Source organism: Saccopteryx leptura, chromosome 2 (assembly GCF_036850995.1).
Source record: "Saccopteryx leptura isolate mSacLep1 chromosome 2, mSacLep1_pri_phased_curated, whole genome shotgun sequence".
NCBI classification, from domain to species: Eukaryota; Metazoa; Chordata; class Mammalia; order Chiroptera; family Emballonuridae; genus Saccopteryx; species Saccopteryx leptura.
The window spans coordinates 247,533,800-247,559,620 of record NC_089504.1 but is presented as its reverse complement, the minus strand read 5'-3'; the positions used below and the strand labels follow the sequence as shown (position 1 = coordinate 247,559,620).

At 59.4% G+C, this 25,821-nt stretch overlaps 2 protein-coding genes and 1 non-coding gene across 11 annotated transcripts in view; 2 read left to right on the top strand and 1 right to left on the bottom strand.

Moving 5' to 3' along the window:
• Nucleotides 1-21,689, top strand: part of PITPNM2 (phosphatidylinositol transfer protein membrane associated 2) — a 136,391-nt gene extending 114,702 nt beyond the window's left edge. For 5 of the 9 annotated variants that reach the window (XM_066371077.1, XM_066371078.1, XM_066371080.1 and 2 more), the window contains 21 exons: nt 176-481; nt 1,442-1,537; nt 4,287-4,391; nt 4,591-4,661; nt 7,276-7,523; nt 7,908-8,097; nt 8,257-8,376; nt 8,549-8,769; nt 9,358-9,536; nt 12,421-12,591; nt 13,147-13,290; nt 14,333-14,497; nt 15,243-15,386; nt 16,252-16,400; nt 16,743-16,859; nt 17,190-17,306; nt 17,421-17,569; nt 17,666-17,815; nt 18,188-18,371; nt 18,455-18,583; nt 18,681-21,689. In XM_066371077.1, the coding sequence (XP_066227174.1) occupies nt 176-481; nt 1,442-1,537; nt 4,287-4,391; nt 4,591-4,661; nt 7,276-7,523; nt 7,908-8,097; nt 8,257-8,376; nt 8,549-8,769; nt 9,358-9,536; nt 12,421-12,591; nt 13,147-13,290; nt 14,333-14,497; nt 15,243-15,386; nt 16,252-16,400; nt 16,743-16,859; nt 17,190-17,306; nt 17,421-17,569; nt 17,666-17,815; nt 18,188-18,371; nt 18,455-18,583; nt 18,681-19,004 (3,479 nt within the window). In that variant the 3' untranslated portion in view covers nt 19,005-21,689. Of the gene's footprint in view, nt 1-175; nt 482-1,441; nt 1,538-4,286; nt 4,392-4,590; nt 4,662-4,913; nt 5,066-7,275; nt 7,524-7,907; nt 8,098-8,256; nt 8,377-8,548; nt 8,770-9,357; nt 9,537-12,420; nt 12,592-13,146; nt 13,291-14,332; nt 14,498-15,242; nt 15,387-16,251; nt 16,401-16,742; nt 16,860-17,189; nt 17,307-17,420; nt 17,570-17,665; nt 17,816-18,187; nt 18,372-18,454; nt 18,584-18,680 lie in introns of those variants that run through there. The other 4 variants (XM_066371084.1, XM_066371083.1, XM_066371085.1 and 1 more) reach the window with 4 other exon arrangements.
• LOC136395988 (small nucleolar RNA SNORD36) lies at nt 2,959-3,031 on the top strand. Its single transcript, XR_010749424.1, has one exon. It is a non-coding gene; the product is annotated as a small nucleolar RNA SNORD36 (small nucleolar RNA).
• A 1,575-nt stretch (nt 21,690-23,264) lies between the features above and the next one.
• ARL6IP4 (ADP ribosylation factor like GTPase 6 interacting protein 4) lies at nt 23,265-25,516 on the bottom strand. The gene is made up of 6 exons (XM_066371090.1): nt 25,365-25,516; nt 24,925-25,098; nt 24,206-24,499; nt 24,006-24,123; nt 23,609-23,678; nt 23,265-23,529 (listed from the first exon to the last, which is right to left on the bottom strand). The coding sequence occupies exons 2-6, from the start codon at nt 25,085-25,087 to the stop codon at nt 23,473-23,475; spliced, it is 702 nt and encodes a 233-aa protein (XP_066227187.1). The 5' UTR covers nt 25,088-25,098; nt 25,365-25,516; the 3' UTR covers nt 23,265-23,472.
• Nucleotides 25,517-25,821: the final 305 nt, after the last annotated feature.

Genomic DNA, 25,821 nt, shown 5'->3' with positions numbered 1-25,821 from the left:
CCATGAGCGTGGGTCGGAGGCTGACCTGCAATATTGGGGTGCCTCCCAGCCCCAAGCTCGGCCCGAGGGGCCTCTGGGGCCAGACTGATGCTGCCTCTGTCTCTGTCTCCCACCCTGCTCAGACTAACGCTGCCTCTGTCTCTGACCCTATCCCCTCCCTGCCCGTGCGGCGCAGGCCTGCGGAAGGTGATGGTCAGGGCGCACCGGCAGGCCTGGTGCTGGCAGGACGAGTGGTACGGGCTGAGCATGGAGAACATCCGGGAGCTGGAGAAGGAGGCCCAGCTTATGCTGTCCCGAAAGATGGCCCAGTTCAACGAGGACCACGAGGAGGCCACAGAGCTGGCCAAGGGCGAAGCCAGCCAGGACCAGGCCCCCAGGGAGTCCCCCCAGGCCAGCAGTGGCGGCGAGCCCCTGGCCGGCCGGGGCCTGAAGAAGCAGTGGTCCACGTCCTCCAAGTCGTCACGGTCATCCAAGCGGGGAGGTGAGCCCGCTGCTGCCCCCGGCCCTGTTGCGGGCAGGGTCCCTGCCCTCTACGTGTCCACCCCGGTGACAGCCCTCGGCCCCTCCTGAGGCAGCCCCATACCACTGCCAAGTAATGGACTCTTGCTGTTGGACCTCGTGGGCCACAACCGCAGGAAGCCAGAACTAGCCTTCTGCTTGTAAGAGCAGTCCAGGGTCCCCCACACCCTGTAGCACATTCCCCTGGACTCACCTCCACCGCCCAGGCCAGACAGGCTGGCCGTGTGGGAACCCCACTCACAACCTGTCCCAGGGCCCGTTGTCCACAGCTCTGGGAAGCAGGGGTCCAGGAGAAAGGGGTTCTAGGTGGGCCACCCCATCCCACCTCACCTGGCACACTGAGTAGGGGTCCCTGCCCCCGAGGGGGGAGCCAGGCCGAAGGAGGCCGAAAGTCTTCAGATCCTCAGAAAGGTCTTTTTTTTGAGGGAACTTGAATGAATGTACCATACCTGTTTTGAAAAACAAGGTATCTCATGTCGAGTCCCCTCTGCAAATCCGGCATTTCCCACGCCGGGCATGTCCCTGTGCTGAAGGCGTCTGTGGAAATATAGGTACGGGCGATGCCTGTACCTCCCCCCCCACCCTGTGCCCCTGCCCTGTGCCCCTGGCTGTCGGCTCTGCCGCAGGAGAATTTAAGGAGCTGGCTCCCGGGCAGGCCCAGGTCAGAGGCACAGAGGCCTGTGCGACGACGGGACATCCCAGCCTTACCCCCGATGCCCCGTCCCCACCACCATGTCCTCCCCGGGACACGACAGTACCATGCCACGTGAGGTGGGAGCTTCCACCAAGATAGATGAGTCAGGGCCTGGCCGTCCCACCTTCCTCCACTTCATTCTGTCCCGAGCCTGCGTCCCTGCCGGTCTTCCGTCCCTCCGCCCGGTCCCACCGGGGGGGTCAGTCATTCTGGGGTCTTGCCTTCCAGCCAGCCCCTCCCGGCACAGCCTCTCAGAGTGGAGGATGCAAAGTATTGCCCGGGACTCAGATGAGAGCTCGGACGATGAGTTCTTCGATGCTCATGGTAGGTGGGCCCCGGGAGCACTCTGGGGCCTTCTAGGGAGAGGCGGAGGGGGCGTCTAAAAGAGCTGGGGGGGCTATGGATTGAAGTGGCCATTACCTGTGGAAAGTCCTGTGTGAAGAGTGCCCCACAGAGGACAGGGTGGGCGAGTGAAGCCAACAGCAGCCTCGGGCTAGCCCCAAGCAGGTGTCAGGGTCTAGGCAGAGCAGGCAGGTGGATGTTCTTCCTTTGAACCACCCCACGCCCTGCAGAAATGTCTTTACCATAGGAAGGAGGCTTTTATTTCTTTTCCCCATGTGTGAATTATATCTGTAAGAAGCTTCATAAAACCATAACTTCTTATCGTTTTCTGAATTCTTTTTCTTTTGCAATTGCCTTATTTTCTTGGCTGTAAACACTTTAGAAAATGCTAACAAGCAGAAAATATGTGAAGCTGCCCATGTTTTCACGAATCACCCAAATAAGCACAGGGAGAACACTCCAACCCCTCTGCTGGGAGAGGCGCGTACAAAAACACCCGCTTGCGCCTGACCTGTGGTGGCGCAGTGGATAAAGCATCAACCTGGAAAGCTGAGGTCGCCAGTTCAAAACCCTGCACTTGTCTGGTCAAGGCACATATGGGAATTGATGATTCCTGCTCCTCCCCCTCTTCTCTCTCTCTCTCTCTCTCTCCTCTCTAAAATGAATGGGGAAAAAAAAAGGCTTGCCCCACACCTTGGCCACTCCTCCCGAGGAAATAAGAGGGGTCCGCAGGTGGATCCCAGAGATGAGTTTCCAGTTTGCAGCTTACAAGCAGGACACAGGCTCAGAAAAGGAGAGGGACTTGCCTACAGGCACACAGCAGGACAGAAGCAGGGCCAGAGCCTTGTCCAGCCGCCACCGTGGCTTGAAGCCCTGTAATTGTGGCATCTTAGTTAACTGGCCTGCCCTCGAGGCAGAGAACTTGGGGTGTCCGTGTCCAGACAGAAGGGAGGTGCCTGGTTTGGCCTTAGCGTGGGGGGATCCAGAACAGGTGACAGGTGGCTCCTGAGCCAGCCTCAGCACCTGGAGCCCCCCCGAGGGTGGGGGAGGATATTTTGGGCATCCACCCCCCCTACCCCAGCTAGGCCAAGAGGCTGAACCTCTCCTAGCCAGGCACAATTCCCATATGTGTCTGTGACACGTGTAGAAACTTGAGAAAAAGCCAGAAAAAGGAAAGAGGCAACAAAGCCAGGAGATGCCAAAATGGCAGTGTCCTGGGGAAACTGGCTCCGGGACCCATCAGGTAGCTGGAGGAGGGACCAGCGCAGGCTGGAAGCCAGACAGCTACCTCTGACCCAGGGGTCACGGGCGGGAGTTCTCAGGGAGCAGAGACAGGAGCGTGCACAGGATGGCTCAGAGCGCGTCTCTCCCATCAGGCTGTACGTGCGGACGTTGGTAACAGGTTGCAATGATGTGAATTTCTCTCTGAATTAAACCTTGAAGTGCAAGTGCATGAGATTGTTAACCCTGAGCAAAAAGAAATGGGGGAGAAGGGAGAGGGGGAGGGAGGGAGGGAAGGAAGGAAGGGAGGGAGGGAGGGAGGGAGGAAGGAAGGGAGGAAGGGAGGAAGGAAGGGAGGAAGGAAGGGAGGAAAACGGTTAGGAACATCCACCAATGACTTCAGACTTCAGACCTGAGAAGCTACAACATGAACGAACCTTGAAAACAGGATGCTGAGTGAGAGAAACCAGGTGATCTCAGACCACACCCTCTAGGATCCCATCAGTGTGACAGGTCCACAACAGGCCAATCCACAGATGGGCGATGGTTGCCAGGGTTGGGGGACAGGGGAAGGGGGAGTGACTGACCATGGGGATGGGAATTTCCTTTTGGGTGGATGAAAATGTTCTGGAGCTACGGAGCAATGGTGGTTTGTGCAACGTTGTGAATGTACTAAATGCTACTTTAAAATGGCTTAAATGGTGAATTTTATGTTATGTAATTATTACCACAATTTTGTGTGTGTGTGTGTGTGTGTGTATGTGACAGAGACAGAGAGAGACAGAGAGAGACAGATAGGGACAGACAGACAGGAAGGGAGAGAGCCAAGAGCATCAATTCTTTGTTGTGGTTCCTTAGTTGTTTATTGATTGCTTTCTCATATGTGCTTTGACCTGGGGGGCTACAGCAGAGCAAGTGACCCCATGCTCAAGCCAGTGATTTTAGGCTCAAGCTGGTGAGCTTTGCTCAAACCAAATGAGCCCACGCTCAAGCTGGTGACCTCGGGGTTTTGAACCTGGGTCCTCCGCGTCACTATCCAACGCTCTATTAATTGCACCACCGCCTGGTCAAGTTATTACCAAAATTAAAAAAAAAAAGCCTGACCTGTGGTGGTGCAGTGGATAAAGCGTCAACCTGGAAAGCTGAGGTTGCTGGTTCAAAACCCTGGGCTTGACCGGTCAAGGCATATGTGGGAGTTGATGCTTCCTGCTCCTCCCTTCTCTCTCTCTCTCTCTCTCTCTCTCTCTCTCTCTCCTCTCTAAAATGAATAAATAAATTAAAAATTAAAAAAAAAAAAGTGACTGGGGAGCAACCTCATGGGTGAACGGCCTTGAGTCTGTCCGGTTAAGGAAGGGAAAGAGTGGAACAGAGCATGGAGGGGCACATGGGCCAGAGCCACCACTCCTGGGCACCCCACCTCCTGGAGCAGACCTCCAGCACCCCGTCCCCACCCCCCTGCCCCTTCCCCATTCCCAAGCAGCGTGCTAAAGTCCTTCTCGCTTTTCCCCAGAGGACCTGTCTGATTCAGAGGAAATGTTCCCCAAGGACATCACCAAGTGGAACTCCAATGACCTCATGGACAAAATCGAAAGCCCTGAGCCAGAGGACACACAGGGTAACTGGCTGGGGTGCGGCTGGACCAGGGGAGGGAGGCTGCTGGGGGCTGAGCCCTCCTCCCTGACCAGCTCCTGCTCCGTGCTGTGCCAGGCACGGGGGCTGGGGGAGAGAGTGAGGGACGCCTTAGCCCCTGTCCAGTGGGTCTGGGGCTACCTGCTGCCCCTCTGCTCACAGCACCCCCCACTTCTGTGTTGCAGGTGGTCTGTACCGCCAGAGCGCCCCAGAGTTCAGGGTGGCCTCCAGTGTGGAGCAGTTGAACATCATTGAGGTGGGTGCCCCAGGGGAGCAGGGGGCAGCACTGCTGGGGATCCCCAGGGCTGCCGGGGATGGGGCAGGGCTCCACGGGCCAGTCCCAAGGCTCTACGGAGGCAGAACTTCACGCCCACAGTCTCAGTCATGTGCACACCCTCTGATGTCCCCGAGAACCCACAGGGACTGTAGACAGCACCGCCCCTCCCCCAGGAAGGACCTGGCCCAGCTCTACCCCTGAAAAGTAAAATGAGAAACTTGTAAATTCCAGACCAAAAGTAAGACCTTCACCCTGCACCTCGCCTTTCTGCAGTCGCTGAAGAGAAAAATATGGAAGGGGAGGAAGCAAAAGCCATCTAGGCAGAAATGACATGGCTGGCAGCTGCCACCCTGCTGGGGACGGCCCTCAGGCGGGCGGGCGGAGCTTTCAGTGCCCAATAAAGCTGTCTCAGCAGAGTGCCTTCGTCTGCTTTGGGGGTTCTTTGCACAGCGCTCACGCCCCTCCTCCTCCTCCACCTGTGGGCGGTCAGAGCTGTTTGCACGCGGCAGGGGATAGGGGGGGAGGCAGGGCCCAGTGGAGCTGTGGTCACCACACTGCTCTGGCCTCAAGCTGCCCAAGGTGCAGATGGCCCCTGGAAATTTGGGACACCTGGGGAGTTTGGACTGGGTACCAGGATGGAGCTTCCACGCTGCCCTCCGCCCCGCCCCCCTTGGGGGATTTTCTGCTTTGAGGTCTGAGGTCCAACAAGCTTTTCTAGAACAGTCACTGGGGTGTTGGTTTCCTACTGCTGCTGGTCAGTGGTGATCGGCCGGACGGAGCCTCTTCCCATGCACATCGCACACAGCTCTGACGGCCCCCTGGGAGAGGCAGAAGGGACCTCCACAGGAGATTGGCCCAGGGTGTGCGTTTTGACTCAGCATGGTTCTGGGTGCCGCCATCCAAGGTCAGGTCCCCTTGCTGGCAAAAGCCCCCAAACCAGGGCCTCTTGTCCCAGCCTTGCGGAAGGGGGCAGCTTTGCTGTGACACTCAGGGGTCCCCTGGGGGTTTTCGGGCCTGTTGTGGGCCCCATACTGTGGGCTCTGTCCCCACTGGGTTCACGTCTCAGGCAGGGTGTGCCCCCTAGGAAGCAGGCTAAGTGGGAGAAGTTGGGTCTTAGACTGGCCTCCAGGGGTCCCTGGACAATCCCAGCAGAGGGAACCAGGCAGGATTGCATCAACCTCCCACTGCCCAGCCCTGCTCGGTCCAGTGACAGAGGGGCTGGAGGCTGCTGTGGACATCACCTCCGTAAGCCGCTGGCCGAGCCATGCTGATCAGCCCTTAGGCCTTGTGTGCTCCCGTCCTGGCCTGTGGTGTGGGTAGCTGGTGATTCCCCCGCTGCCCTGGGCCATGCATTCATTCCTGCCCTGCCCCTGGCAGCAGTGGGCAGTCCTTGCATGGGAACAGATGTTGCTCCCCAAGCTCTGCTGAGCGTGTGTTCCTGCCCAGGCCGCATGGCCCACAACTGGCAATGGCTAGTCCTCTCTTGGGGATGAGGCAGCCCCACCCTCCTCCGTCCTCACTTGCCTGAAGCCCTCTGCTGGTCAGTGGCACCCAGCTCCTTCCTGGTGGCCTTGCCAGCCCCTGGGTCCAGTACCTGAGTGGCCTACCCCTCTTCCAGGCTCTGTGCTGCCCCATCTTCTGCCATCAGAGACCCAATTCAGGGCCGTGCGCTCCCACCCGGGCCCTCCTGACAGTTTCAGCTCCTTGGTCTGTCTTCTCGATTCCTCGAGGACTAGACCCTCCCTCCCCCACCTCCTGAGATAATAGCACAGAAGCTGCTCGCCAGGGGCTCCTCCTGGGGATGGGGCCATAGCCTGGGGTGGCAGGAGCCCTGGGTTCCAGTCCAGTTTGGCACTGAATGTACTGAGTGACATCAGACAAGTCTCTTGGTCTCTCTGGGCCACCGCCACCTCATCTCTAAATGGAACGGTCCCAAGTGTGGACGTGTGCATGTCTCGGGTCTCGCTTTCACCTCACAAGCAGGGTACCCCACAAATGCGGGGGTTCAGATAGACATACCTGCGTTGCCCCCCACCCCTGTTCTGAGTTGCTGCTCCAGGCACCTTGGTCTTATTGAGAGTCCGGGAACAGTAGGGCCTGGGGACAGGGGAGGAGGTCCCATGTAGATGGAGGGAGGGCTCATAGCTGTCGGCAGAGTGGCCAGGCTGAGGCCCTGAGCCCAGCCCTTCTGAAGTGACCCTGTAACTTTGAGCCAGCTGTAGTCCTGCCTGTTGGGACTGAGACAGATCCGGGCCTGGACACAGATATCCAGAGGGCAGGCAGCCCCCGAGGGCTGGACGGGCTGAGCACCTGCCTTCCCGGGGCCAGAGCCCCTGCCCGGGCCCCCTGATGGAAGTGGAGGAGACTTCCCCCTTTCTGTGTCCTCTGTGCCATGGTCAGCCTGGCAGACAAGAGCAGGGAAAGTGACTTGGCCTCCCCAGAGGGGAGGTGTTGAGGCATCTGATGCTGAAGAACTGGAATTAGGGTTCTTAGAGGGAGCAGGGGGGCCTCAACAGACCTCCCCAAGGGCGACAGGCCCGGGCAAGGAGCTGAGTTCCCGGGAGAGTTGACACCTGCCCCCTTGCCCGTGCAGGACGAGGTCAGCCCGCCGCTGGCCATGCCACCCTCCAAAATCCATGTGCTGCTGCTCGTGCTACATGGAGGCACCATCCTGGACACAGGCACTGGGGACCCCAGCTCCAAGCAGGGCGACGCCAACACCATCGCCACCGTGTTCGACACCGTCATGCGCGTGCACTACCCCAGCGCCCTGGGCCGCCTCGCCATCCGCCTGGTGCCCTGCCCACCCGTCTGCTCTGACGCCTTCGCCCTGGTCTCCCAGTGAGTGCGCTGGTCCACGGCCGCCTGCCACGCCCCTCCCCAGGGCCATGCCATTCTCCCAGTGTCAGGAGACCTGTCTGGATGTCCAGACCTGCCACCCAGTCTGTTCTGCCCAGAGGTGGCAAAAGTCTATGCAGATGGGCATAGAGTCAGGAGGGCTGGGGTCCATGGCTGAGCCTCAGTTTCCCTATGTGAGGATGCTCACCTGCCTCCAGGATATGGCCAGCGACTGACCTGGAAGCCTCCCTCGCAGGTCTGCTGAGTCACAGCGGAGGGTCTCAGGGTGGCAGGTGGCTCCTGGCCAGCTGCTCGGGGCGGGGGAGAGGGGCTCCTCGGGCTGACCTGAGGCCGCCTGCTCTCTCCTGACCGGGCCCCCTCTCCCAGCCTCAGCCCGTATAGCCATGACGAAGGCTGTCTATCCAGCAGCCAGGACCACATCCCCCTGGCGGCCCTGCCCCTGCTAGCCACCTCCTCACCCCAGTACCAGGAGGCAGTCGCCATGGTGATTCAACGGGCCAACCTTGCATACGGAGACTTCATCAAGTCCCAGGAGGGCGTGACCTTCAATGGGCAGGTGAGACCATGGGGTGGGGGAAGGGAGGACAGAAGACCCTGGAGGGTCGGTGGGCCTGCCCGGACCCCAGTCCAGCTATCGCAGGGTGTGACGGTTCTCCTGGCCTGCCCCACGGTCAGCAGGGCTGCCACTCAGGCCCGAGGGCCCCTCTCCCTCCAGGTCTGTCTGATCGGGGACTGCGTCGGGGGCATCCTGGCGTTCGATGCCTTATGCTACGGCAACCAGCCCGTGTCTGAGAGTCAGAGCAGCAGCCGCAGGGGCAGCGTGGCCAGTGTGCAGGTACCAGGGACCAAGGCTGTCAGCATTGGCCAGTGCGCTGGAGGGACAGTGTGGGGACATGAGCTTCCCCCACTCTGGCTTGGGTGAGAGGTGGGCTGGGCAGTGACCAGTGGCTAAAATGGGGGCAGAGCCAGTCACCACCTGGCAGTGAGCCTGCACGGGGCTGTTCCAGGACACTGACCTGCTGTCCCCGGGCATGCTGGTGAACTCATCGCAAGGCGGCGGTGCTGGTGGCGGTGGCCTGGAGAGCAGTAAGCACCTGAGCCGCAGCAACATCGACATTCCCCGCAGCAATGGCACCGAGGACCCCAAGAGGCAGCTGCCCCGCAAGAGGAGCGACTCGTCCACCTACGAGTTGGACACCATCCAGCAGCACCAGGCCTTCCTGTCCAGGTGGGTGGGGCTGGGGGGGGGGTGCCTGCAGGTCAGTCAGGTCACAAGGCCCGCTGCCAGGGGAGGGCGGGGATTCCCATGGGGAAGGAAGGCCGTCTGACCTGTGGAGGCGCAGTGTGTAAGGCGTTGACCAGGAACACTGAGGTTGCTGGTTCAAAACCCGGGGCTTGTCCGGTCAAGGCAGATACGAGGGAGGGAAGGTCAGCGTGATGGTCTTGGAGGTCCCTCCGGCCCCACTCTGGACCCACAGCTCATCAGCCAGGAGAAGGTGGTTTGTAGGATCCAGGGGTGAGCTTGTCCCTGCTAGGGCCATCTTGAACCAAAGGGGACAGATTAGGAGGGGGAGGGCAATGTCGGGGGCAGAACTGACTATGGGCAGCATGCTTCCTGTCAGGCCTGTCCCAAAGGCAGTGAAAGCCCCCGAAAGAGGTTGACATCAGCAGGCCCTGGGCAGCTGCACCTGAAAGGCCGCACAGGGGTCCAGCCTCCTTAGGCTTGCTGACCCCTGAGGGGCCTCCTTCGGGAGCCAAGGGTGGGCCAGCCCTGGGAAGGGCCTTAGTGTGACCTGCGCCCCCCCCCCCCCCACAGCCTCCATGCCAGTGTGCTGAGGAATGAGCCCGGCTCTCGCCGCTCCAGCTCCTGCACCATGCTGGACAGCTCAGGGGCCCTCGGCAAGTTCGACTTTGAGATCGCTGACCTCTTCCTCTTCGGGTGCCCGCTGGGGCTGGTCCTGGCCTTGAGGAAGACTGTCATCCCCACCCTAGATGGTGAGAGCCCTGCAGGGGCAGGGGCAGGGGCAGGGGCAGGGTGGGGGACACATGAGCCAGGCACAGGGCCTCTGTGGCCCCCTGTCACAAGGCCATGTCCCAGGCCCCTTCCGGTATCAGCCTCTTGTTGGCCCTCCACACTCAGGGTCCGTCCCTCTTGCATGCTCCTGCTTCAGCAGCTCAGTCTCTGGCCCCTGGTTCAGATAACTGCTGTTCTAGCTGCATGGCACCGCTGGGAGCTGAGGTCCAGATAGGAAAGGGACCTGTCCAGGGTCAGATGGGGACAGACCTAGTCTCCCAGACCCAAGGTCTTCCCCAAAGGAAGAAATATGAAGCCAGGCACCCCCACCCCACCCCAAAGCCTTCTAGGTGCAGGGGCCTTCCGGCCCCGAAGGTGCCATGGCCACCCTGCTCCAGGGACCCTTCTCGCAGTCTGCACACACAGAGGCTGGACAGATGGACTGAGTATCCTGTCAGAGCAGCGGTCCCTGTCCGATGGCCCCCGGGATCAACCAGTGCGGCCCCGCCATCCTCACTGTGCAGGGTCCATGTTATGTCCCCAGGTTATGGTGGGGGACACTAAGTCTCCGAGAGGTTTAAATCCCTGTCCAAGAGCAGGTAGGCAGGGGCTTAGATATAAGTACACAGAGACATAGGGACAGTTATGTTGTGTTACAAAGAATGGGGCAGAACGACATGTGCTGACATGAAAGACTATAAAATATTGTGTGTTAAATGAAAAAAAAAAAAGCAAAGTTCAAAAAATATAACATATAGTCCTATTTGTGTGTGTGTTTTAAAAGTGAGTTACATACTACGGACAGTTTATACAGGTTTCCCCCACTATCTAAAAGTGGAACATTCCTATGAAACCTTTTGTAAGCCAACAGGGCATAAATCAGAGAATCATTTATATGGGATTTTTTTTTTTTATCAAGTGAGAGACAGGGAGGCAGAGAGACAGATTGTCGCATGTGCCCCAACCGGGATCCACCCGGTAAACCCCGTCTGGGGCTGATGTTTTGTCCATCTGGGGCTGCTGCTCTGTTGCTTGGCAACCTAGCTATTTTAGTGCCTGAGGCGAGGCCATGGAGCCATCCTCGGCACATGGGGCCAACTTGCTCATTTGAGTCATGGCTGTGGGAGGGGAAGAGAGAGAGGGGGGAGGGAAGGAGGGAGGGAGGGAGGGAGGGAGGGAGGGAAGGAGGTTGGGGAAGCAGATGATCACTTTTCCTGTGTGCACTGACCGGGAATTGAACACAGGACTTCCACATGCTAGGATGCTCTACCGCTGAGCCAACCGGCCAGGGGTATATGGGAAATTTTTGAGCACTCCCAGACCCCAAAACAACCTACCAAGTCATACCAAATACTCCTAGTTATGTCTAGTTTTCCTATCTATAAGTTTAACACCCTAATGAGGTCTCTCAGGCTTTTCTAATAGCTTAGACACACATCTAGCTAACAGCTGTTCAAAATTAATCGAAAGCACAGATGCTCGCAGACACAGTTCAGAGCTCTGACCGCAGGATGCTGAGACGCTGTATGTGTTCCGGGGAAGGAGCTCAGTGGGCCGCTAGGCTGCCTCGACAACAGCTCATGCCAAACAAACGCTGAATGCTGTTTTCCTTTTTTTTGTTAAACCAAGTGCTCTTCTAGTCCCTTCTGATTAGTGAAAATGGGTCCAGATGGTCCCCAACTTATGATGGTGCAACTCATGAGCTTTCAACTTGACAATGCTGCAAAAGCGGCTAGGCGTTCAGTAGGAACCGTACTTTAATTTTTGAATTCTGATCTTTTCTCTGGGCTAGTAATATGTGACACAATACTCTCATGTTGCCTGGCATTGTAAAGTAGGCTTTGTGGAGATGATTTTGCCCAAGAGTCAGGCAAGGTAAGTGTTCTGAACATGTGTAAGGTGGGCTAAGCTCAGCTATGATGTTGGGTAGGTTAGATGTATCGAATGCATTTCCTTTTTCTTTTTCTTTATTACTCTTTTTCCAAGTGAGAGGAGGGGAGATAGAAAGATTCCCACATGCACCCCGACTGGGATCCACCAAGCAACTCCTGTCTGGCGTTGATGCTCTGCCCATCTGGGGCTGTGCTGCAACCATTTTTAGCACTTGCACAAAGCCATCCTCAGCGCCCGGGGCCGATGAGCTCTAACCAATGGAGTCATGGCTGTGGGAGGAGGAGAGAGAAAAAGAGAAGGGGGGAGGGGTGGAGAAGCAGATGGACGCTTCTCCTGTGTGCCCTGACCAGGAATCAAACCAGGGACATCCACACACCAGGCCCGCACTCTACCACTGAGCCAGCCAACCAGGGCCTCAAATGCCTTTTCAACTTAAGATATTTTTCAATTTACAATGGGTTTATTGGGACCTAATCTCATCGTAAGTCGAGGAGTGTCCATATTAACATAGGCCTTTTGTAAAAGCATAGTGGCAGAACATGAACTTTTGAATACAGGGGGTAACCTGTACTTATATTCTTACATTCACGTCAAGGGGTTGAAACAGCAGCCCATTCTGACAACCTAGGAGACAATGCCAGTTCTAGTCTCTGCGCATGCGTGAAAGGCTGCGCCCATGGGGCTCCAGCCACCGGGCTCTCTGGTGTAAGGCAGACTTTTATTTATGTCTTTTATCATTCATATGTCCTCTTGTACTTTAAAAAAGGGTTGTTTTGTTGTTGTTTTAACCACGTTCACTATAACTTTTCAATTTAAAAATGGTTAAAAATAAAGGGACAATGGCACAAACAGATCCCAAAATGATGGAGACACACGGGTTTTCCATAGCGGGACCACCATGGGTCCCAGCTCTACGCCCCGCCTCCTTGGGGCGGAGCTAGCAGCCGCCCCTGCAACTCAACCCTCTCCCAGTTTTCCAGCTCCGGCCTGCCTGCCAGCAAGTCTACAACCTGTTCCACCCCGCCGACCCGTCGGCCTCGCGCCTGGAGCCCCTGCTGGAGCGGCGGTTCCACGCGCTGCCGCCCTTCAGCATCCCCCGCTACCAGCGCTACCCGCTGGGGGACGGCTGCTCCACGCTGCTGGGTGAGAGCCCGCGGGCGGCAGGGCGGCAGGGCGCCGGGGCGGGGCGTGGTGTCGGTTCCGCTCCCGGTGCTACGAGCCAGGATCGGCCTGCTGTGCGGGGGAAGGACAACCCGCACTGAACACTTGAGAAGCTGCGCACCTGTGTAGGGGCAGGTGTGCGGGCCCGCCGACCCCGGCGAGTTGGGGATGATGACAGGTTCTCACCTCCATGCCAGGGATAGACTACCATCCGCGCTACCCACAGAGGCAGAGCTGAAGGACCCCAGGGGTCCCCTGCTGGACCCTCTGATGCCCAGCCCAGATAGGGGGGCTCAGGACGGGGCGGGGAGGAGCGCACAGAGTGGATCTGGGCAGGGTGCGATGCATGAGGTCTGCCGGGTGTTCCTTCCAGCCCTCACCCGGGGAAAGGTCCCACGTCCTCCACCCCAGCGTGTGTCCCAGTGTCCTGTCACGTCCTGGTCCTTGAGCCCTGCGTGCGTTGTGTCTGAGTGTGTCGGGATAGCCCACACGAGTGTCCGTTCTTGTCCTCTCTGTTCTCTTCCCGTCTGCCTCCAGTCGAGACCGTGCAGAGAAACCCCGAGCTGGTCCTGGAGGGCGGCCCCTCAGCCCCTCTCCCATCCGGGGATGGCTTCCTGGAAACCAGTATTCCAGTGCCCGCGCTCACCTGGCAAGACTGCCCGAGCCTGGGCTGTGCTGAGTGTGTGTAAACCTCCTACTCATGGTGGTGTCTGCTTTGCTGGCTAACCACTCGGGAACCCCCCGCCCCATGCTCTTGGCCAGTAGGAGTTTGTGGAACTGAAGTGTTGAGGAGGGACAACCAGGCAGGACAGACAGGTCCTGGGGATTAGGTCCTGGGGAGCAGGTGTCTCCTCACTGCACACTGGGGCACAGCCAGAAAGGGACCCAAAAGCAAAGGGAGCCCAGGAGCCCTAAGACGGAAGCAACTGTCAATGGTCACCCAGCACAGGTGCCAGTCCAAGGGTTCTTTCCCCCATCGTGAGACTGGCAGGGGCAGCTAAGAGATGGGGTGAGGCCCCCCAGCCCACCGGGACTTACCTGTTCCCTAGGAGGAGCTGTCAGTCCTGTTAGGGGTTGGATTCTCGGGGTCCACCTCTTCCCTCCTTCACTTATCCAGATATGGGTCCTGTAGCTGAGCCCCTAATCCGTGCTCTGCACCCTGCCCTGGCCGAAGTGAGCCTGCTCCGGCCCTCAGCACCTGCCTCTGTAAGCATGGGCTGTGTGTGAGGGATGCACGTCAGGCCTCAGCCTAGGACATGCCTGGGAAGCCACCGCAGGCCCCTGTTGTTAGCGGCCCTCAAACCCAGCTGGCATGGGCGGGGCCCTAAAAGCCAGGAAGGCTAGACTAGACCAGATCAGGAGCCCTGTGTGGGGTACAAAGGGTGCCTGGGGGTTGGGGGCATGGGCCTGGCCGCACTACCTCCCTGCCCGCTGTGTCTGTGTTGGTCCTCTGTTCGTCCTGCCCTGGCCTGCCCTTCCACCCCGCCTCAGCTCTGTGCCCTGCCCTCTCGGCCCTGAGCAGGTAGGCCTGGCACACGTGGGCTCGGTCTCACGGCCAGCCCTACTCGTCTGCCGCTGGGGGTGTCAACCTGGCCTGGTACAGACACGACTCCAGTGCCCCCAGCCCAGGCGCATGCCGGACCCTTCCACTGCTCAGGGGCTGGGGGGCTGAGCTGGCAGGGCCTCCCTTACCCCTGGGTCTCTGGTCCCTGTCCCCCTGCAGCAGAGGCACTCCAAAGCCACAATACGGTCTTCCAAGAGCACATGGCCCCCTCCTCGCCCAGTGCAGCTCCCACCACCCGAGGTTTCCGCCGAGCCAGCGAAATCAGCATCGCCAGCCAGGTGTCCGGCATGGCTGAGAGCTACACGGTGTCCGGCATTGCCCAGAGTGAGTGCAGGAGTGCCCCACCTGCCCTCCCGGCAATCTCCCATCTGTCCTACAGGGAGCAGTGTCCCCCACCCCCCAGGGAATAGTTGGCAGTGTCTGGACACAGGTGGGAAGAGGGCACTACCGGCAGCTGGTGGGTGGAGACCAGGGGAGCTGCTCAACACCCTGCAGTGCCCAGGACGCCCCCACGGAGAAGAGTGATCTGTCCACAGAGGCCTCTGGAGGGATGGAGTGTTAGAAGGGTTGGTATGAGGTTGGCGGCCCCATCTCAGAATGCTGGGAGCAGTGGGCCTGGTCCGAGCCCAGGGTGCTCCCTGAGGGAGAAATCTGGGGGGGGTGGCATTTCTGCACAAGTAAGCGGAGCTGGACAAGGCAGAGGGGTGGCTGAGGGAGCCAGGGAGGTGAGGTCTCACCGTGGCCACCAGGCCCCTCCTGCCACCGGGGGGCAGAGGACACATGGCGGCCTTCAGACCTTGGCTCCGTGGCTCCTGCCCATCTCAGTAGGTTCTCTGCATCTAGGCGGAATCCAGTTACCCCTCCTCACCCTCCCCCCGCCCCCAAGCCCACTGCCTCTGCCATCTGGCCTGCCCATGTGACCTCAGGCTGCCTCTCCGAGCAGGTGGTCCTGGGGCGAAGCCTGGTGCAATGCCCTCCTGGGAGGAGGGCCAAGGGGCCTGACGGTCTTCCCAGCGTCCTTCCTGGCCAGCGGGCGCGCTGAGGCCTTTCCCTTGTTCTCGATCCTCAGAGGCCCCAGCATCGCTCAGCCACACCCCCAGCATCAGGCGCCTGTCCCTGCTCGCCCTGCCCTCCCCACCCCCCTCTACCCCGGGCCCCCGCCTGCAGGCCAGGCGGGCAAACCCCCACCTCCCCAACTTGGACATCAGAAAAGGTACCAGGCATCACATGCCCTCCACCCACACCAACTGCCTTCTCTCACTGGGGTCTCTCGGTTTCCAGGCACACCTCACTGCCAGGCCCTGCTCACCCACCCTGCTGAGCCCTAACCCAAGAGCTGGAGGCTGGGTTAGGGGCACTTGCACATCCAGGGAGAGGGCAAGAGCAGCTGGAGTTGGTGGGGGAGCCAATGGAGCTGGAATGGGGGGATGGACCAAGGATTATGGATTGGCCAGACTGCTGGCAGAGGGCAGGAGGCAACCTTTACCGAGTTTACCAGGCATCTCCTGCATGTGGCCGCCGGGGAGGCACTTTACAAGCCTCACCTCTGGCTGTGGCAATTGCCCAGCCCCGCGTGGGAGCCAAAATTCACACTCAGGCCTATCTGACCTCACCGGGCCCGTCTGACCTCACCGAGCCCCAGTGCTGAGGGGGACGCAGGCCATGCCCTGGAATCCAGGAATTGTGACTCCACGGCTGTGAAGCCCTCCATAGGTCTGCTGGTAGACAGAGGCCAGGAGGGTGCCAGGAGAGGACAGCAATGGAGCCCCGGGCAGAGGTCACCAGGGTCTGTGACAGGACCAGGGACAGCTCCACACAGGCTTTGCCCCTCCCCCTCTAAGTCCACTTTCTCCCCTGAGGGCCTGCCACTAGCTGGTGCTGTGCATGCTTGCCCTCTCTTGGGGCCTCCTGTGGCCTCCCCTGCTCCCCTGTGTCCCCCAGCCTGGCAGGGGGACGCTCCCTTTGGCCGCTGCCCTTTCCCTGGTCGGAGGAGGGTCTCGTGTCTAGGCTGAGCCTGGCCTGAGGGGCCTGGTGACCCTCAGGGATCCCATCCCAGTCATGGCCCCTCCTCCTGGCAGTTGCCGCGAGGTGGTGGGGCCAGAAGCGGATCGACTATGCCCTGTACTGCCCTGACGCACTGACGGCCTTCCCTACGGTGGCCCTGCCGCACCTCTTCCACGCCAGCTACTGGGAGTCCACGGACGTGGTCTCCTTCCTGCTGAGACAGGTACCCAGAGTCTCACCGCAGGGCCCCGAGCAGCATGGCTGCTGACGCAGCCCTGTTTCATAGAGGAGGACAGTGGGGGACCCTGCCCTCCGATCTCATCAGACAGGAGCAAGCAGGATGGAGGGACCCATGGGGAAGCTGAGATGGGCTGAATGCATGGGCAGTAATGGGACAGATGGGAATTTGGGAGGCCCGAAGACTGAGTTGTAGTGGGTTGAATAGTGGCCCCCAAACCCTCACAGCTTCCTGTTTGCAGCTCCGAGGGCCACTGGCCTCTCCCTCCTAGACCAGGAGGTCCGGGCTTGAGCCTGCTCCACGGCCTGCCTCTGTCCCTCTTCCCAGGTCATGAGGCACGACAGTTCCAGCATCTTAGAGCTGGACGGCAAGGAGGTCTCGGTGTTCACTCCCTCGAAGCCGAGAGAGAAGTGGCAGCGCAAGAGAACCCACGTGAAGCTGAGGGTGAGGGGTCCTCCAGGTTCCGGGGCCCCCTGCCTACTGTCCCGTGGAATCCTCACAAGAAGACCCATCTTATAGATGAGAGAACAGTCACAGGAAGTGTGCTCTCTTAGTCAATCCTTCGTCTTTGAGGTTGGAGCTGTTACCCCCTTCACAGACAGGGCAGTGCAGCAAGCCTTCCTCTTTGCCCCAAGGCCACAGGGCTCAGGGGTTGACCTGGACTTGAAGCCCAGCTCACCCCACAGGTCCATGGGAGGCATACGCTGAGCCCGGGAGACCCCACCTGCCCCTCTATCCCCAACCCTGACCAAGCCCCACCCCTCCTCTTCCCAGAACGTGACAGCCAACCACCGGATCAATGATGCGGTTGCCAACGAAGATGGCCCGCAGGTTCTGACAGGCCGATTCATGTATGGGCCCCTGGACATGGTCACCCTGACTGGGGAGAAGGTAAGGACATGGGGAGACAGCGGGAGCCCCCTGTCTCCCCTCCATCCAGCTAAGGTGTGGGGGTGAGAGGCCAGGGACATAGCCCGCTAGTGACCAGCCTGCCCGGGCTCCCAGGTGGACGTGCACATCATGATGCAGCCGCCCTCGGGTGAGTGGCTGTACCTCGACACGCTAGTGACCAACAGCAGCGGACGCGTCTCCTACACCATCCCTGAGACTCACCGCCTGGGCGTGGGTGTCTACCCCGTCAAGATGGTGGTCAGGTACGTGCCTCCTCGGGTTGGGCAGGTGGGCTGGCCTCCTCTGGGGCAGGAGGAAGGGGCTCCGGTGGGTTCTGATAAGCTGCCCACTCCTCCCAGGGGAGACCACACATTTGCGGACAGCTACATCACCGTGCTGCCCCGGGGCACGGAGTTCGTAGTCTTCAGTATTGATGGCTCCTTTGCCGCCAGCGTGTCCATCATGGGCAGCGACCCCAAGGTGCGGGCCGGGGCCGTGGACGTGGTGCGGTGAGTGGCTCTGAGGGGCACAGCGGGTGCCTGGGATACCAGAGCAGGGACATTTAGCAGGACCTTGGTATGTGGGAAGCCGGCACCACCACTGACTAGCTGTGTGACTTTCATCTGATTTCTTGATGTTGGTGCTTTGGGCCCTTCACTGGGGAAGTTGGGTCTTCCCAAGACCAGATGCCATAGAGGGCACCTGTAGGATCGTGGGACTTAGGCCGTGGGTGCTACACAAGGGCCGCCACCGTTGTTGATGCTGCTGTTGTTGTTGGAACCTGATCAGAGATGCCCACGTCAGCAGTTCCGCAGCAGGGGCAGCCCAGGAAGGGGGTGGGGGCGGCCGTGGGACACCCAGGCCTGCCCCTCACCCCCCAGGCACTGGCAGGACCTGGGCTACCTCATCATCTATGTGACTGGCCGGCCCGACATGCAGAAGCAGCGGGTGGTGGCGTGGCTGGCCCAGCACAACTTCCCCCATGGCGTGGTGTCCTTCTGTGACGGGCTGGTGCACGACCCGCTGAGGCACAAGGCCAACTTCCTGAAGCTGCTCATCTCCGAGGTGGGTCCTGGGCGGAAGGGGAGGGGAGGGATGGCGTAGCGGTGGAAGGGCCGTGCTTATACCCACTCGGATCTCGCCCACAGCTGCACCTGCGTGTGCACGCGGCCTACGGCTCCACCAAGGACGTGGCGGTCTACAGCTCCATCAGCCTGTCCCCCATGCAGATCTACATCGTGGGCCGGCCCACCAAGAAGCTGCAGCAACAGTGCCAGGTGAGCGGGCAGATCGTGGGCAGCACCAGCGGGTAGCCCCAGGAGCCCTGCCCTGTGTCAGCCTCTGTCCTCACTACCCATGTCTCCCTGCCCACAGTTCATCACCGATGGCTATGCTGCCCACCTGGCCCAGCTCAAATACAACCACCGGGCCCGGCCAGCCCGCAACACGGCCACCCGCATGGCGCTACGCAAGGGCAGCTTCGGTCTGCCAGGCCAGAGCGACTTCCTGCGCTCCCGGAACCACCTGCTCCGCACCATCTCGGCCCAGCCCAGCGGGCCGGGCCTCCGGCACGAGCGGACGCAGAGCCAGCCGGATGGCGAGCAGCGGGGCCAGCGCAGCATGAGTGTGGCGGCCGGCTGCTGGGGCCGAACCATGGCCGGCAGGCTTGAGCCGGGGGCGGCCACGGGCCCCAAGTAGAGAGCGCCCTTAGTGAGGCGCCGCGGTCTCCATGGTGCTAGGCCGGGCGGCCAGCCCACCAGGAGGCCTGGCCTGGGCGCATGCTGTCGGCTGTGGACAAGCTTGTCCCAGGGCTCAGCAGAGGACACCGGCTGTGCCCCACACAGCCCCCCCCCCCAGCCTCGCCTCACATCCCAGGGTCTCGAGGGGTTCCAGCTGGTCAGGGAAGCTGGCGGGACCACCAGCCCCGGGAATGATGGAAGGACCCCCCCCCAAGTGGACCAGCCTTGAAGGTACTCCTGGACCAACTGCCCTGCACTGACCTCGCAGAATCCTGATGCCAGGCCTGGGCCTCGCCTGCTGCCTCCTTGGCCACTAGCTTGCCCCAACCCTCACCCCCCCACACACACACACCTGGGGGACCCCGTTAGCAGCTCCAACGGGGGACAGACTGCTTCTTATTAACTTGCGTTCCTCAACTCGCCACCTCACTGGTTCTGCACTGATCTCTGAGGGCAGAGGCCCATTTAGCGTCTCCTGAAGCTGCAGACGCACGCATGAAGTCAACACCTACTGACCTGGGAGCTACTGTCACACAGAAGGCCTCAGGGCAGCAGGTCCCGGGCACACAGGAGAGAAAGGCCATATCCTGACTTCTGTGGCTCTGCCTCAACGCCCCGTCGGGAGCCACTGAAGCTGTGGGCTGGGCATAGCCTGCGGCTCTGAGCAGAGCCCAGGCAGCAAGGCCATGGGGCGGACCAGAGCCGGCTCCCAGGAAGCCCTGCCCCTGGCCTGCGGGGCCCAGCCGCCTCTTCCACTCCTCACCTGCCATTTAGCTGGGCCCCATGCCTCGGCCCTCCCGCCCTCCCGCGTTTCTACACCTTTCTACTGCTGATCTGATTTCTATGAGGTTTTTTTTAAATGAGCAATCCTTGGCTGCTTCCTTTTCTTAACTCTTTCAGTACCAAGTGCAGCCGCTCCACATGGAAACATCCAGCACTGTGACGGAGTCCAGCCTGCTTCTGGGTCCCAGGGGCCTGCCTCCTGCATTGTGCAGTGGGGTGTGGGGCTCCCTGCCTCACCTGACCCATTGGGTCCAATGAATTTGTACTCTGGGGTGGGTGGGGTACACACTTCGGTTTTTTAAATGCCAATTCCGTTCCAACACCACCGCCACCGAGTCTAAGAAGCCACAACTTCAAGGCAGGCAGCTATGGCTTTGCGCCCTAGCTGGTCAAGAAAGACCACGCCATCCTGCAGGGACTTGGGTCTGCACGTCAGCCCTCTGTCCCCAGAACCGACCGCGAGCTCAGCTGTGGCCCTCGGCTCCGAGAGGTCCCCACCGCTGCTCTTCCACCTTCTTCAAGGCGGGGAGGAACATGCTGGTCTCAGCCAGCTGGCCACCAGGCTCCACGTCCCAGAAGCTGCTGCCCAGCTGGACATGACCTTGGGGCCTCGCGGCCTTGAGGACTGGGATGGAGAGGCGCACCGATCGATGTTAACATTTTCCTGTGTGTAGATATGTACAGCCAAAGGGTCATGTAAATGTTCCACAAAAAGTGGGTCTATACAGAGTGAAAGCTATTTATTTTGTGCAGAGAAAACCTGTCTGGAGGGATGGGACTTTCAGGGTTTATTCCTATTTAAGATGTAGCGTTTTGTTGTTGTTTCAGGCGTTCTGTATAAAGCAACAATTATTTTATGGACCAGGTTTTATTATAACTGTTGCAGTGAAAAAGTGCAACATCTGACCCCCTCTGCTCTCCAGCAGGGAACTGCTCCGCCCGACAATCACTGCCCCGCCCCGCGAGGGGCCCTGTGGCCAGTGCCTCCTCTCTGGGCCCCACCTCACCCCGCCTGGCCTACCGCCTGGATGACTAGCCATCAGGAGAAGCACCTGGAAGAGGCTCGGGCCCGCCTGCAATAAAGGCTGAGGATTCCTGGCCCAGGGAGGCCGAGTGGGCAGCAGGCTCGGCCTCTCCCAACGGGCAGCCCCCGACACACACACACAGCTCTGCATTCCCCACCTTCCTGCCCAGCCGCCAGCCATGCCAAGGACAAAAGCAATAGTCCCCTGGGCCTCTCGCGGTGGCCCTTAGCCATAGATGGTGAGATGGGCAGCCCCCCTCCCCACCAACATCTCTCTTCTGTATCCAGGTCTGCTTCCTCCTTCCCTTGAGATTCCTTGTGGCACAGTCTCCTCTTGGGGAAGCATTCATTTTTCAGAAACTGAGAGGGAGGGCAGAGTCCCTTAAAAAAATACCAAAAATGTTTACAGTGTTGGGTGCTGAGCTGCAGGGCTCAAGCCTGACCAGTAATTACCAAAGGGTGAGGCAGGCCTTGCTGACTGCCACCCCCACCCCCAGGCCTGTTAGAGTAGAAGCCTTAGTCCCACTCCCACCCCCAGGCCCCAGGCCTGAGCCTCAGCACACCGTCCCACACCTGGCCACCTGCCGCCTTTTGATTTCTAAAGAGGGAGTCAGCAGAGACCCCACACCCTGCCCAGCTCGACCTGAGCTGCCCACCTGCCTGCCACATTGGTCTTACGTCTCAGCCCCCACCTGTCTGTCTGTCTGTCTGGGCCATGTGTGAGCAGTGTCCTGACTCACTCCACCCGCCCTTGCTGTCCCTGCACCATCGGGCCTGAATGTGCTCTGTATACAGTGTCATTGTCTGTCACACAAATTAAAGAAACAGGAAGGCTTCCTTCTGGGTCTCATTTCTGTGTCAGCGACCAGAGCGGTGGAGGGGGGAGGGGGGCTCAGCCTGTCCTGTAGACAATGGCGGCGGCACTCACGGCAACACCAGCAGGCTCGCACAGGCCTTACCCTGTGCCAGCCCCTTCTAGCCCCTTCCTGGGCGTGAACGTGGCTCATCCTGACAGCACCCCAGTGACATGGGCGCTCTCTGTCTCCGCATTACGGAGAGCACAGCTAGTGAGCTGGGTCAGGGGTCCCTCCGGCCCTGAAGGAATCGGGTTAAAGACCAAGTCTCTAGGTTTGGGATTCAGCAGGGGGGGCAGTGATTCTAGAGAATGGGCACAAACCACCAGGGAACACCCCACCCAGCTTTCCCCAAAGGCTGCTGCAGCCCTCATCTGGCCTCGGGGCAGTCTGCCAGCACCCCTCCAACCCCCTTAGCACAAAAAAACAGAACAAGGGCCACTTAACTATGTTTTGCCTGAATAGTCAGGTTTTTTATTCTTCCCTCAAAAATCTCTGTTGTGGGTGTCGATAGTCCTATTTTCTGCTGCTTTGCTTAATATATAGTGTTTCCTTTATCCCTCCTACCTCAATGCCCCACTATATTTCAGGCTGGGACCTACTCCTAATTTAGAGCTCTCTTTCCCCCTTTTGTCAACTTCTATTATGAATCTACCTTTGCCACCCAGCTTAGTGTATCCCAAGGTTCTCTTTACCATGCCACAGTCGCAAAGCTCCAGGGAAAAGCAACCTGGTCTCATCTCTCCAGGCAGAGAACAGAAGCTCCATATCCACGCATGCTGCAAATGGCTTTTCCAGACTATCTGAACCATTACCAGCTAGAAGCAGCGGTCATTGGGACTTGGACATGAGCTGCAAAGTATAGAATGGCAACAATTCCAGTGCCATGCGAATTTTTCCTGGATGTGGACTTTTCCTGGACTCCTGCTCCCTGTGACAGCTCCTAACAGACTGAACTGGGATTGGGTTGCATTTTTCAGGGATTTGGCATGGTGATGGGGCCAACTTGGACTTGGTGAACATGTTAAGGACACTACTCTTTTATGGATTCTTGCTGTATTGGCCAAGAGTTTGCTTAAAGGCTTTTAATCACTGTAAAAAAAAAATAGAAGACTGGATAAAGAAGATGGGACACATATACACCATGGTATACTATTCAGCTAGAAGAAATGATGACATCAGATCACTTATAGCAGAATGGTGGAATCTTGATAACATTATGCGGAGTGAAATAAGTGAATCAGAAAAAAACAAGAACTGCAGAATTCCATACATTGGTGGGACATAAAAGTGAGACTAAGAGACATGGACAGGAATGTGGTGGTTACGGGGGGTGAGAGGAGGGAAGGAGGGAGAGGGGAAGGGGGAGGGGAAGGGGTACAAAGAAAACTGGATAGAGGATGATGTAGGACGATCTCTCTTTGGGTGATGGGTATGCAACAGAACTAAAAGACAAGATAACCTGGAAATGTTTTCTTTGAATATATGTACCCTGATTTATTGATGTAACCCCATTAAAATAAAAATTTATTTATTAAAAGAAAAAACAGAACAGAAGTCAACGGAGGGAACGTTTAATATCTGTGACGTTGTGCTCGTTCAGAAGGGGGTGCTGATTAGGACAGTGACCAGTCCTCCATCCCTGCATGAGAGTAGGCTGGGCCGCAGGTTGGTCCACAGGAGAAAAGACAAACAGTGCCCATCGGGCTTCCTGCTGCCCACCCTATCGTGCCACTACTGTCCACAGGCCCTGGCCGGCGGGGCCTTCAGGGCAGCAGCCCTGCTCGCATCTGGAAGGCCAGGCCATCCCCTCGGGTGGCTTGCTAGGTAAGAAAGCACACAGGAGGGGACACATCACAAACAGAGCTGAGGGTGGGCCCTGGGCAAAGGGGTGACACCCACCTTGTTGATCTCCCTGTGTCGTTCCTTGGTTACAATTTCCTCTAAGACCTCGCCGTCTCCCTTAATGAGCCTGGGGGAGGGAGGGGAGCAGGCTGAGCCTCTAAGGCCAAAGCAGTGGTGCCAGGCCTCAGACCCCGTCCCTCTGCCTCTCCCACCCTGGGGACAGGGACAAAGGCAGCCAGGTGGGCCGTGCCATCAGATCAGCCAACAGGGGCTCTCTGATGACCCCCAAGAAGGCCCTTCCAGCCCCTGCAATTGCTTGTTCTGAGCAGTAGAGAGGAATGGCCTCAGAAGCCTCGTCACCATGTGACGACTTCTCTGCCCACCCTTGGCCTTTCGGCAACAGCAGCTACAGAGCCCCCTCCTGAAAGAGCGGGCTGGGGGCTGGGCTTCACACCTGGTGCGTCCCGTTTCTGGGTCCACCACCTTGCGGATGACACTCTGCCGGGCATCCCACTCCTCCTTGGTCATGGGCTTCATGGCCTGGATGCGAGACTTCTGCTCATCGGTCAGGACTGGAAGGGGAGATGGCAGGGAGGCGGTGGTCAGCCCTCGGGGAAGAGCCCTTCCGGTCCCACACACCCAGCAGCACAGTACCTGGGCCATCCTCTTCCTCTCCGGCGGATCTGTGCCACTGGTCCAGCGAGGGGCCTGGCAGGGCCTCTGCCTGCTGTCCCTTCATCTTCTCCTTGTCCTTCTTCTTCAGCTTCTTCCTTTTCTTCTGCTTCTTCTTCTTCCTCTTCTTGTCCTTATGCTTCCGACACTTCTTCTGGCTGTCTCTGGAGGAAGAGGAGGAGGACGAGGAGGAAGAGGAGCTAGAAGAACTGGAAGAGGAGGAGGAGGAGGAGGAGCTGGACCGTGGTCTCCTCCGGGCCTTGTGTTGGCTTCTCTCTGTGATGCAGGGAGAAGGTAAGGCTGGTTGGCTAGGAGGGGAAGGAGTAAACCCTTCATCCCCTCGCTCTGGCCTGTGCAGGCTCAAGCCTACAACAGAGGATGAGACCTCCTGGCAGGAATCAGCACTGTCTGGAGAGGCACTTTCTGGGCGCCCCGCAGTCACTGTCTGACTAGGAGCAGGACAGTCAAATCCCACAGGTTCCGCCCAGCTGCACAAAAGAGCGTAAGCCTGTCCATTCAGTGAGCCACACTCCATGATGTCTCTCCATCCAGATATCCACGTTGTACTCTCTGCACCCCTCTGACTACTGCTCACTGCGATCTCCCCACAACCATACCCAGGAAGCCAGCTCAGCTGCCTGCAGCTTTCCCCACGAAGTTTCCACGCTCCTTTCCCATCCCCACCCCACCCCCATCCTCACCCTCCGCCCCAGAGGAGGTGGTGCTGGCCTTGCGGCTCTGGGATCTAGAAGCCGAACACCTTCTCGGGGCGTCCTTACTGCTCTTCTTCCTTCTCTTTTCCGACCCTCGCCCACGGGACCGGCTACGACTCCTCGAGCGCTTGCGAGAGCCGACGTGAGCCATAGCGCCGAGGGCTGTAGAAGGGGAGACGCGCTTCAACCGAGGGTCTCGGGGGGCCGGGCGCAGACTGGGCTCCAAGGTCCTCGGAGGCCTGTTACCCACCTCCACCCCGGGGCAGGGACATGAGAAACTCAGGCGCAGCCTCACGAGCCTGCGGCACCCCGACCCCTGGGGACCCGGGATCCTGCGCCGCGGCCCCTTTAAGGCCCCGCCCCCCGTCGGGACGCTCCAAGCCAGCGCAGGTGGCTCCGGCTCCTGCAGGATCCGCGGCGACCCTCACCCGCCCGGTGCGTTCTGAATCCCTTTCCACGCGCTGCTGCCCTCCAGCCTGACTCCCTCAGCCTTATGGAAGGTCCCCGAGGCTGCTCTGTTCCCGGCTCCACCGCCCACTGTGTCTCGCCCCGCCCCGCGCCTCCGCGTGAGGAAGCGACAGCGAGGTGACTTCCGGTCCCGGGGCGGTGCTGCGAGGGGCCGTCCGGCTGCAAAGCGGGGCTCTGTTGCCTTTAGTTCTGAAGCCCTAGCTTTCGTCTCGGGGGGCTCGGGACACGGAGCCCGGCGCGCCCACCTCCGTTTCAGAGTTCAGCCGAAGAGCCAGGTTCCACCCCCAGGCCGGTGCGAGGCCGTGCCTGCGCCCGCTGGTCCCGGCCGAGATGTGCTCTCCAGCCTGGAGCCAGTCCCTGAGCTCGTGGGGCCTTGGCAGCGGCTGTGCCCTCTCCCATGATGCCCTTCCAGCGGGC